We start from the raw sequence: 13,392 nt of genomic DNA, 5'->3' as shown, positions 1-13,392 counted from the left end.
CCATCCTTACATCAGCAAAATGATGTGGAATTTCACTGCAGAAAAATACACTAATAGCCCTGTCCCACAGTGCGAGTTCATTCCAGGAGCTCTCCCGAGTTAAAAAAATCAAACTCATGGTAAACACGAAGAATGAACGTAGCGGGTACGTCAGAGCTCGGGGACGTCTCTTAGCGCTAACGGCAGGTACTCGGGAAGACTCGCTAACAGCAGGTAAGCACGGGAAGACTCGTGAAGATTTTTTAACATGACGAAAAATGTCCACGAGAGCCCCGAGTACCGACGAGTGACCATTACCGTAAATCTCCGAGTTCGAATCAGGGCAAACTCGGGAGAACTCTTGGAAAGAACTCGTACCATGGGACAGGGGTTTAAGTGCTGGAGTCAGAAGAAAGGTCCTCACCTGAAACATCACCCTTCTTTTTTTTCCCCAGGAATGCTGCCTGACCTGCTAAGTTACTCCAGAACTTTGTGTTTATCTCTCGAGTAACTGTGGGTCAGGCAGCATCTCTGGACAACATGGAGAGGTGACGCTGCAGGTTGAGATTTGACTGCTGTCAGTGATTCCCAAGTCATAGAAATGACCTTATTACTAATTAATAATGATAAATAACGTAGTTTATTGGGTTTAGCACTCTTTGGGACATTATGATCGAGGCATGAGACACAGAATAAATGTAATAATTAAATAAAGACATATTTCTCTCATCTGCTCATGTATCTTGTGCAGCATTTTACTTTCTAATTTGAAGCATTATGACAAAATACCCTGAAATATTATCTCTGTTGTATTGTTTTCATTTACAAATGTGGATAACATTGACCAGCATTTGCAGCTCATCCAAAGTACTGTTAAGGTTACAGCGGTGAGCTGCCTGATTAAGGTACAACCTTCTGATTAAGGTTTGGTGCAGAATTCCATGAGTTAGGCTCAACAATAATAATGGTAAGATAGTTCCAAGTCAGGATGATGTGCAATGCAGAGAAGCGTCTACAGATGCTAGGGTTCCATGATCCTCCTGACCCCCTCTTTATTAATCATGGAGGTCACAGATTTGAGAGGTCCTGTTAGAGGTCACAGATTTGAGAGGTCCAGTTACCCATCTTGCAGATGTGGCTTTGGTGGAGGGAGAGGGTACATAGCATGTCAAATGAATTCTAACCAGGTATTAAAGATTGAGCCTAACTGTAATTATTGTGTATAAACCCTTTTAGCCCTGAAATATGTACTTTATGTGAAATGTAATTCCATGATAAATAGCTGAAGTAACATTAAAACAACTTTAAAGAAGTTAATTTATGATATTTCAACTTGATTCCATTCCAAGCCTACATCACCGCCCCGCGCGGCTTGGAATGGCCGCGGGACTTTGTGAGCGCCCGCCGGGGGCTCCAACACCAAGAGCCCGCCGGCGGCTCCAACACCAAGACCCGGTGCGTGGCCTTGCATCACCCGGCGTGGCTTTAATGGCTGCGGGACATTTAACATCGCCCGCCGGGGGCTTTGACTGTCTTTGACTCTGACATGGGGGGGAGAGGGGAGTGCAGGGGAGAGATATGTTTTTTTTGCCTTCCTTCACAGCGAGGAGAAGATGCGCTGTGAAGGATGTTTGTGTAAATTGTGTTGGGTCTTGGGTCTTTTTTGTTTTGTATGTATGGCTGCAGAAACGGCATTTCGTTTGGACCTCAACGGGGTCCAAATGACAAATAAATGTATTGTATTGTATTGTATTGAAGACTTGCAAGTTTGTACATGTTTCAGTCTTTATTTAACATAGAGGAAAGGTATTTGAAATCGAGCTCCATCCTCCTGGTTTGATGACATTCTTTAATGTGATTAGCAGCTCAGGGATAAGATGCCAATGATCACAGTGATCTGCTGTCTGAATCTGACAAGTGTCAGCAGAAGGGAACCTCCTATCATTAAACCTTTATGGGAACTTGCCTCAAGATCAGCAGTGATTGCCATCTGAGGCCCTGGCAATAACAAGTAAGAAATAATCACAACTCTTTTTGCACTTCTGCCAAAGTATGAAATCATACCAGCAATTATTGGTTTCCTGTAATGGCGCTTAAGAGTATTCTCCTTTAATAAGTGAGTTGGATAGTATTTATAAAGTTTATTATAAACTGTTGAATAGTGTTGTCAATACAACCAGAATCACAGTACGGTGGTCCATTTCAAACCATATGAATGAACTCCTTACAATCATCATTAAACTAAAATGAACACATATAAACAACAGGCAGGTTCAGAACACTGCATCATAAAAATATCAGTGAGAAAAAAAGTACTATTGCAGCCTCATGCAATATTTTATTCTACAAAAGAGTAAGCACAAAGACAACAGTCAGCAACTATAAACAGCAGCTTCACCATTCTTTCCAACTTCTACTTTTGCAGATCATCACAGGTATATGCACACACTGGCAGTTCATATACCCAATATACTTAGGCACAAAGACATGTTTGAAAATAAATAATCTATGGAAAAACTGAACTATTTAATAGCATGTATAGGCAACAGTGATCATGGGATATTAGCAGGGGCATGTTATCAGTCTGTTAATCAGTGATGGAAACATTCAGGTCAGATCGCACCCGTGAAAAGAGGAACAATTATTATTTTTTCTGATACAAGAGCATTGACATGACATGTTTAACTCTTTTTCCACAGATGCTGCCTGACCAGCAGAATAGTATGTCACCATTCCAGATTTCCAGCAGGCAGGCACAGTATTTTTCATTTGTTTTCTGAGGGAGAAGATGTCGCCATTCACGTCAGCCTAACGGATACAAGTCAGTGAGACTTCCATTCCCTTTGAGGCCATGATTACAACTTTACGTTAAATTATCCAGAAAAATAAACAGATATAAAGTACAGACATCACTTGTAATTTGGATATAATACTTTCTAAGAAAAAAATCAACATTTCATTACAATATTTACAAAACTGAAAGGGAAGACGGTGTAAAATATTGGACAATAAGATTTCAATCTCTGGTACCATAGAGAAAAAGTACCATGCAGGCAATTATACTTCATATACAAATTTGAACCTACTCTGACAATTATCCCATCATGACTTTTAACCAAGCTCCACCCATTACTGCTCTTTATTTTAAACAAATAATTTAATGTCATGAATGATAATTCTTCCTTCCCTACGTTAACTGGATCACCAAACATTACCAATATGATATTGCTTGTCAAAGTCTGACAGCACATTACAATCCCATTAAGTTTAATATTTCCTCTCAACTAGGACTGTACGCAACAGGACACCAAATCACATCTTTAATTGTAACTTAATTTGTTTTGTCTCTTAATGTAAAATGTTATTCATTCAAAAGGCATGTGATATTAATAAATCTAGTCAAATGGTATAAAACCCTAAATAGTAACCTTAGAGCCCCGCAGCAACATCAGCTTACGCCACATGATTAGTTAGACAAACTAAATTGAAAACTCAACTATTCCACAAAGTTAACTATTCATTTGTGTAAACTGTCTCTACATAAAATTATATCCTATCACACACATCAAACTACTTTCTAAACAGCTGAACCATTATGTCATGAACTGGGAACTAAAGTAATCCATCAGTACAGTTCCACAATGCAAAATAAATCGAATTATTTTAGTCAGCACCTGCACACAAATAAGATAAACCGTATTCAGTGATGACTGGCTTAAATAATTTTATGTTCCTTTTATCACTGTAGATGTGTATGCACTAGACTTTAAGCCCTCTATGCATGTATATACTAACCTTAACATAAAATAAAAACTTAATTCCAACAACCTGCCAAAAATGTAAAAATATTTTTTTTAATTCATACAACTTAGTTCCAAATAGGATGGTTACAATTCTACTTACAAACACCTGCACAGTTGTCTAAAACCTGTCCTGATGGTGACAAAACTATGAACATTATTTCTGAGGAAGATTGCTGCAACTCAATGGACTACAATCAATTAAAACCCAGGTTTTGACAGGGTAACCTAGTTTACAATGTATAAAATGATGCTTACCAATACTTACAGGAGACTGATTCAAGTTACACTATGAATAGTATTATTGCACTACCCATTAAAAGGGAGACTAAGGTTAATAATAATTCAGAAATATAATGTGATATTAAGGGAATCAATTTCCATTAATTCTGTGTGTGTATTGACTAATTTGTAAAACCTCTTTAAAATTCACCAGAAATATAGTTTTCACATGATCTATCAAATTACACCTTAGGTATTCATCACTTCCCAAATGAATCATTCCTGTTAGTTTGATACATTTGCTCAGCTTCCTCAGCATGGCTCTGAAGCCCAGGCCACAAGAGACTAAATGCGCTGCATTCCTCAGTATAGCCACAGTCCAGGTATCTTGCAAACTAGTAAATTCTGAAAGCCCTTGTAGATCAGCAGTTACTTCAGCCACAAGAGATGGCAGTGAATCGCTTTGATATGCAAGACATGTTATGCAGTACAATGCCGAGGAGGAATAGGAGGACGCAAGCCACAAGGAGTACAGTGCAAACACCTGAACAGGTGGAGGTCTTCACAACTTCCCTGCTTTCCTCCTCTTCCTCATCTTCCCTCGGTCCGCCTTGCAACGGGTGTTGCTGATGCTGCTGCTCCCCAGGGATCAAAACAGCAGTCACAGTCTTCCGCTGGTTTCCCGGCAACAGTCGACAACTCCCTTCTCCTGGCAACAGAGCACTCTCCTTGGTAACAGTCAGGGGTACCATGTAGCAACCACTGCTTGGGAGCCTGATGAAGACTGGAGTGCGGTCCAAGGCATTAGGGATGCTGATCACAGCAATTACTTCTGGGTCATCCGGCAGCTGGGATACAGACAAGCTGGGGGAGAGCTTGGTGACACTTCGGCACCACGGGCACGTCAGCTCCTTGTGACTGCTTCTCATCTGTTGAAGGCAGACAGAACAGCAAGTGTGCTTGCAGTCAAGTAGCTTGGGGCGGCGACGAGGGCTGTAGTAATTGAAGCAGATCTGGCATTCCATTTGGGAATCTTGAGAAGCGGTCTCCATTTCTAAACTGATGGGTGCCAACTTCTTGTTTTCTTTTTAAAAAAAGGCTCTCAGCTAAATTACTGTCAATTGTGACTTTCGACACTTTCAGAAGCCCTCGGTCACTGACTTTAAAGTTTTCCAGTGATTGGAGTCGCCTTCAGGGAACAGCAGAATTTGAGATGTGCTGTCACTTGTAGCAAGTGCCCAACTTTCATCACCTACAAAACAAAAGAAAATTGGGAAATGTACAAGTAAAAAGTAAATGATATACATCTGATAATTTATGTGAATGTGATAAAGTTCAGTGTTTCCCTCAGCTAATTTAATTTTATATTCATGTGTGGCTCAGAAAGGTCAATTTTTGGTCCCACCTCAGGGACCCGAGCACTAAATTACAGGGCTGCCAACATTGGGTGAGAGTTGAGAGTGAGAAATTGTGACAGAGCATAGCGACAAAGGGGGGGGGGGGGAGGGTGTGGGAGGGGGGTGTTCCCCCTCCCAGGGTAGGGAGCTTTTGCATTTTTCAGCTTGAAATTGTGTAATCTGGTGCATATTGTAGTGAGTCTTTTAACTCACACTTGAATGCAACATTTATGCTTTAAATTGGATTAGGTATGAATAAGGTTAGGCTAAATTACATTCCTAATTACATTCCACAATAGAGCCAGGCTCTGATCAATAGGTGCAGCACATGAATGACTATATTCATGTATGGAAATCAGATTATATTCATGTTGTTATGCATATATATAAAGAAAAACACAGAGAAACAAAGCAAAAGTCAGACTTCAACCTTACCCTTTGAATATAGAAACAAGACAAATATAATGCCACATATTCAATCATATATGGTTCAATGAAATTAAGATATATATGTAAAAATATATATGGAAACCGGCCCTTCAGCCCACCAAGTCCACACCGACCAGCAATCTATCATACACCAATTCTATCCATCACGCCAGGGACAATTTACAGAAGCCAATTAACCTACAAACCTGCACTTCTTTCGGATATGGGAGGAACCAGAATATCCAGAGAAAACCCATGTGGTAGTAAGGCAACAATTCTACCGCTGCGCCACCGTGCCACCCTATTAAATTATTTTTCTGTAATATATTTATTATGGTGTCACGTGAATAAAGATGAACACATGATTCTGATTTCTGCCCTTAGTTGGATAACACACATGTCCAGTCATTGTGTTTTATGGCTGGTTTTCAACCTCTTCAGGTCTCGACCCGAAGCATCACCCATTCTTTCTCTCCAGCGATGCTGCCTGTCCTGCTGAGTTTTTCTAGTTTTTAGTGTCTATCTTCAGTTTAAACCAGCATCTGCAATTCCTTCCTACACTATTTGTTAAGCAAAACAGGTCCTATTCTCATTATATAATTTTGTGATCAGCATGAAAGCGTGAAAATTTTGTGAAATGCGTGAGCCTCACTCACAGCCACCAACTGACGTCCTTCCCCAGACTGCACAGATCGCTGTGATGTGGCGCAAAGAGACAAACTGTGCAGGGACTGAAGACAGCGTTAGAATTCTGTCATCAGCGTGAGAATTTGCTGAAATGCGTGACTCTCAAAGCGTGAAGGTTGGCAGCCCTGTCTGAGGACAGGATGTGACAACAGACACAAAGGAAGACACACACACACACACACACAGGGATACACACCCACACACACGGGGAGACACACACTCACACACACACAGGGAGACACACACACACACACACACACACACACACACACACACACAGGGAGACACACACACACACACACACACGGGGAGACACACACACACACACGGGGAGACACACCCACACACACGGGGAGACACAAACACACACACACACACACACACACACACACGGAGACACACACAAGGAAACACACACACACACACACAAGGAGACACACACAGGGACTCAGACACACACACACACATTTCCTTCCCCCTCCATCCACCCCCTCCCTCACTCTTTCCTCCCTCCTCCCTCCCCCCTCCCCCTTTCCTCCCCATCCCTCCCTCTCCTCCCCCCTCTTTCCTCCCCTCCCATCCTCTTTCCTCCCCCTCCCTCTCTTTCCTCACCCTCCCCCTTCTCCTTCCCTTCCTTCATCCCCTTTCTACATTCCCTCCCCCTGTCTCTCTTTGCCTCCATCCCTCCCTTTTTTCTTTCCCTCTCTCCCTCTCTTTCTCCCCTCCCTCTCTCCTCCTTCTCTTTCCCCGACCGCCTAATGGGGAGACTCGGGGGCACGGTGTAGCGTGGATTGGCGGCGCTGGCAGTGCCGTATGAGTTGAAGGGCAGGAGGGAGGGAGGGAGCGAGGCTGCAGCAGTGGCCGGTAGCGCAGCGCCCGTAGCCGGCGCACAGAGGCGCTGACACCCGGCGGCTGCACATCCGACCGAGAGAGAAGAGACGCGACGTCACCAACGCACTTCCCCAGACCGCACAGATCGCTGTCAGGTGGCGCAAAGAGACAAACTGTGCAGCAAAGATCGTATAGCTCCGCTCTAGGTTCTTTGCTGTGCAGGGATTGAAGACAGCGTGAGAATTCTGTCATCAGCGTGAGGGCGTGAGAATTGGCTGAAATGCGTGACTCTCACGCTCAAAGCGTGAGAGTTGGCAGCCCTGGTGTAGCTCTGATACACCTGCTACTTTATTTTGAAGCCCGTGTACTGAGGGTAAAAGGTGAGATACACCTCATTTTTTGGAGATACAAAGACCCTGATATGCCAATTGGCCTCCTTTTGGATGGACTGGAGATATCTATAAATCTAATTATCAGCAGATCTGTCTTTACTCAACACCACAAACACATATCACCCTAATAGTTATCACAGTTGTGTTCCTGAAAATCTGTTGAACAAACTGACTGCTGTGTTTTTATATCATAAAGGTGACTGCACTTGAAGTGTATATCAAACTGTTAAAACCCTTTTGAGGAATCCTCAAAGGAGCTTTACAAATAAAAGTTTATTTTTAATTCACAAAATTATCATGTGCTGCCAATGTTTGCGGGTGGGAGATAATCCAACCAAACAATTTGTAAATTATTCCTTCATAACGTGAGGAAACAAGTTTACTTTTTGCATAAAATATTGCACTCATCTAACACCTTCCCAAACTTCATCCCAAAACACAACATAACTTGTGAGCTACTTTTGAAATGCAGCGTCTGGTGCAATGCAGAAAAGACAGCAGCAAATGCACGCTCAGATAGTAGTCACAAATGGCAATATTAAAGATATTGTTTTGGGGTCAATAATAGGTAAACACCAAGGATAACTCCCCGGCTCCGCTTTAAAGTAGTTTTATGGAATCTCTGAAGTCTGTTCATAAGGAAAGATGGGGCCTTGATTTAATGTCTTATTTGATTGTGGTCCTCCCAATTTGAACTCAAATATCAACTGGAATACTTGCACAACTTCTTGCAGTGTGATTCAAACCCAAAAGTTTGAGTCAAATCAATCATTTGCAACTGCTTCATTAAACACAGAAAAATGCATTCATTTCTTTGAATATAAATTACTAAATGAGTAAAATCAAGAAAGGAAGGAAGGAAAGCTTGCAATGTGTACTGATCATGCTACAAGGTGGGAGGAAATGAATTTGCACCCATGCTGTTTGTTATCTTTCACAGTTCTAAATTGGGGAAACAGATTAATCATGCCTGGTATTTCCCAACATGGCAAAATGCTGCTACCGAAATAGATGGACTGTCAGCCAAGTTCCGTCAACATACTTACACCAACTCAAAGTCCAGAATTAGGGGAAGGCTGCTTGTTCGCTTTGTCAATCATGAATTGCAGATGAATTAGGAAGGACAACAATGAACCCACGTGACAATGCAAACAAAAAGCTCAATGTTCATACTTGTAGACACACAGGAAGTTATCTCAGTCATCACGAGTGAGTAAAATAATTGTGTAGGAAATGAACTGCAGGAAATGAACAGGTTTAAACCGTAGACACAAAAAGCTGGAGTAACTCAGCGGGTCAGACAGCATCTCTGGAGAAAAGGAATAGGTGACGTTTTGGGTCGAGTCCCCTGACTCTCAGTCTGAAGAAGGGTCTCGACCCGAATCGTCACCTATTCCTTTTCTCCAGAGATGCTGTCTGACCCGCTGAGTTACTCCAGCTTTTTGAGTCTATCTTTGCGTAAAATAATTGCTCTCTGAATAAAATGTCCATGTTTACCATTATAACAAAAATAATTCAAAATACCTTCATAACAACTCGGAAAATTATCTTTGATTGGACTTCACTGGCTTTATCTTGCACTAAACGTTATTCCCTTTATAATGTATCTGTACACCGTGGATGGCTCAATTATAATAATGTATTATCTTTCCGCTGACTGGTTAGCACGCAACAAAAGCTTTTTATTGTACCTCTGTGCACGTGATAATAATCTAAACTCAACTCAAACGCAACATTCCACTAAATTGTTTTCCTCTTTCTGGAGGGAAGTTAAAAGATTTCAAAAATGTTACATAGGTTATGCTGGATTATGGGTTGTTCAGTTGTGCCAGACAAACAGCATCACAGCTGCAGCCACCCCCTGTTTACTCCCAAATTAATTTCCAGGCACTGAGCGCCAAATATTTTCAGATCCTCCAATGTGCAGCTTGTTTGGCTTTTTTCAACAGAGATTACATCAACAAAGGTTATTGATGCACCAATCATAGGAATAATTTTATATTGGTTTTCACATAATTTCGAGATCCCAATACATTAGTACTTTTGGTTGAAACATTGGCATTGGTATAAACTATGCATTAATAGCAGTCAGATTAAACCCAGCAAATTTCCACATACTACATTGAAATAAATGACAATAATTAAAGTCAATGATTCTGACTGATGAAAACAACAACAGCAATGTTCCTTTTCAAATTATGCCTTTGTATCTTGTTTAAATTTAAAATTTCTTTATTTATATAGCACATTTTTAGTCAACTTGCATTGACCCCAAAGTGCTTCACATAATTACATCCACACACACAGGGCAAAGGTGGGTGAAGTGTCTTGCCCAAGGACACACACAGGCAAAGGTGGGTGAAGTGTCTTGCCCAAGGACACAACGACAGTATGCACTCCAAGCGGGATTCGAACCAGCTACCTTCCGGTTGCCAGCCGAACACTTAGCCCATTGTGCCATCTGTCAGCCCAAGGACACTTTAAAAGTGAAGGGCTTTAAGTTAGCATCTCATATGAATGATAGCATCTCTGACAGTGCAGCACTCTCTCCATGGTGTGCTGATGCACCAGCCTGTTTAATGTAACTGGGGTGGGTCTTGTACCCATGACTAAATCTCATAATGCTAGAGTTATTCAGCAGGTCAGGCAGCATATGTGGAGAGAATGGATAGACAACATTTCGGGTTGGGACATTCTTCAGACCTGTAATATCACCTATCCATTTCCTCCACAGATGCTGCCCGACCAACTAAATTACTCCAGCACTTTGTATTTTACTCAACATTCCAACATCTGCAGTTTCTTCTGTCTCCTTGAATCTATGAACTTCTGGCTCAGATTTGTAGGCTCATACTACTTGAGTAACTTCCAGTACTGATCATTAAATCACATTAGTGATTAATATGCATGCATCACAATATAACCAATACGTAAGATGCTCTAAGAACCAATTGTATAAATCCTCTCTCATTTAAGAAACAGTTGACCCATTAAGCATTATGTTCCTATTTGAATCATATAGTTGAGAAACATGTGTAAATTCAGTTTGTAATTAAATGGCTTTCCTCAAAAAGTGCACAGTTTTCCAATATCATGAGAATATCCATACCCCAAGAGATAGGAGGTTTTATTAGGCCAGGTTATAGTCAGAGAGCAAGTGGAATTAGGAAGTAGACCTGCTTACAAAAAGTCCCCAGACAAAATGAACAGCAATTATAAAGTCACACATTCCACCTTACAGCAGGTTATTTTTACATGCAGTCAAACAATAAACAACAGGGTGGTGTTCTGGGAAGGACTGCCATTGAGTTTCAAAGCAAGGCACATCTGCCGTCTCAGGTAGATATTGAAATTCTCCTTCTGGGGGGAAGAGGGAGGGGCAAGTTATTCCTGATGTCCAGGAAATGCTGTGCTCCCAATTAGCATGCTGAAAATGGACAGTATGGGCTATTACTAAACTGCATTTAATAAGAGCTTGCTCTGTATAAATTAATTGTTATGTTTTTTTATAATGGTGGCCAAATTCTGAAAACATTTCATTGGCTATAAGTGTGTTCCGAAAACCCCTCAAAGTTTCAAGAATTCAGAAACGTTATTTATAGTCATAGAGTGATAGTGTGCAAACAGTCCATTTGGCCCAACTTGCCCACACCAGCCAACATGTCCCACCTGCCTGTGTTTGGTCCATATCCCTCCAAACCTGTCCAATCCATGTACCTGTCCAGCTGTTTCTTAAATATTGAGATAGCCCCAGCCTCAACTACCTCCTCTGGCAGTTTGTTCCATAAACCCACCATCCTTTGTGTGAAAAAGTTACCCCTCAGATTCCTATTAAATCTTTTCCCCTTCACCTTAAACCCATGTCCTCGGTTCGCCTACACTAGGCAAGAGACTCTGTGCATCGACCTGATTTTTTCCTCTCTACCCCATCTATTCCTTATCTTAATCAAAATAAGGAACAGAAATAATAAAATACAAATATGTGTGTGTGTGAAATATATGGTTTGATCTGGTGCAGAGGTCTCTCACCGCGGAAGCCACTGTGGAAGAGCCACTGGCACAAAAAAGCTCCTGTAATAGTGTCGGTTCAGGACATATTTACACTGATATGAACATTTCTTCTCGCGCATGGAAGCGATAACAAAATAATTCCTGTCAAAACAAAGGAATATTTGCAAGCCTGATTCATGAACAATAAAAATACACGCGTTTCCATCACTCTACTATTCTCATTCTAAAAATCTAAGACAACGGGCCATGCCTTGCATGGTACATATACCAATTAAACATGAATATCACCACACAAAAAAAGGGAAACGCGCCAAAAGTAATGCGATTAGTGTGGAAAATAGGGCTGTTTGAACATTTGGCTGCAGCAAATCATCTTCATTGATACAGACTCGAAAATAAGCTCATTGCCCTTCGCAGTTGATCAAATCTGAGCGATAAAACTTAATTAAACACACATCAAATTATTTTACCATTATGCTTGACCAGACATATTTTTCTATAAGTTCAGATAAACTATAACCCCGTCGGCAGCGTTTGCTATCCGTATATTTCCCTTGATAGACCATGACCTTCCACAGTCTGCACCAAATGTTATTTCACGGAATAAATAAAGATTTCCTTTCTGGCTCTGACTGCACTGGTCTCTGATATAAAATGCATCATAAAGCCTCGCATAGATCCATTAACCGCTGACCCAATTTTGGTTTTTTATTCACTGCATTATTTCATCCAAGCAATCTTAATAAAACGCGGAAGATGGCCCTTCGGCCCATTCTGCTTGTACTGTAATATTCAGCTCGGAATAATTATTTTGGCGTCACTATCACCCTAAGAGATGAAGAGGAATTCATCACCTTTTCAACCAGCACACAGCACACAACTCCTGCGAAACGTACACGGCGCCCTGCATTTATAATTAAAAGTTGGCATTTTTATGCGTACAGTTTAAGATCCACTTTGCATGGAACGTAACGTCAAAATGTCCATGTCAACGCTCAAACTGATCAGCTAATGTTGCATAAACATACAGCGTTCGCTTTCAAGGAGTGAAACATTAGAGAAACAATAACATCCCTATGTAGCTGCAATCGCGCAAATAAAATGAACACAACATAAAGACAGCAATACCTTCAACAATCTCTGAGACTACACTTGCAAGCTGCCTTGGCTTGCTGCAAAAGGCAATGATAAAATAAAAAGTCTATTATTTTTCAGCGCTGCAGTCTCCCCCTTTCCGCAGTCTCTCGTGCTCGCTTTCTACTTGCTTATTTCCTCGCACTCTCTTGCGCAAAGCTGATGCTTCTCTTTCATGGTTGGAAAGTGTCTATTGTGGCAGCGGGCAGCGCGCCGTACTCTTGATCTCTGACAGTCTCCTGCTCTGCGCTCGGATACATGTAGCGAGCTGGCTGGCGGCCAATTGGGGAGGAGCAGGAATGCCCGTGCGGGACACGCCGGGCCGCTGGGAGTTGTAGTCCACGTGCGGCCACTCGCCGCTCCTCGCCGCTCCTCGCCGCTCCATTGGAACTACCACTCCCACAATGCAATGCGCCCATCGACCGGCCCCGCTTGACAGCCGGCCCCGCGCGTGCAGGTGAAGGCCGCTCATTGTGTCCTGTTGATAGTTTCCTTCAAGGCGGCGCTGAA

General features: G+C 41.8%; 1 protein-coding gene across 1 annotated transcript; it reads right to left on the bottom strand.

Moving 5' to 3' along the window:
* Positions 1 to 2,105: 2,105 nt before the first annotated feature.
* Positions 2,106 to 13,145, bottom strand: rnf152 (ring finger protein 152). The gene is made up of 2 exons (XM_033048987.1): positions 12,877 to 13,145; positions 2,106 to 5,253 (listed from the first exon to the last, which is right to left on the bottom strand). Exon 2 carries the CDS (start codon positions 5,051 to 5,053, stop codon positions 4,436 to 4,438), a length of 618 nt encoding a protein of 205 aa, XP_032904878.1. The 5' UTR covers positions 5,054 to 5,253; positions 12,877 to 13,145; the 3' UTR covers positions 2,106 to 4,435.
* Positions 13,146 to 13,392: the final 247 nt, after the last annotated feature.

Source organism: Amblyraja radiata, chromosome 2 (genome assembly GCF_010909765.2).
Source record: "Amblyraja radiata isolate CabotCenter1 chromosome 2, sAmbRad1.1.pri, whole genome shotgun sequence".
Lineage (NCBI taxonomy): Eukaryota > Metazoa > Chordata > Chondrichthyes > Rajiformes > Rajidae > Amblyraja > Amblyraja radiata.
The sequence above is the reverse complement of the archived record's forward strand: the minus strand, read 5'-3'. Positions and strand labels throughout refer to the sequence as shown.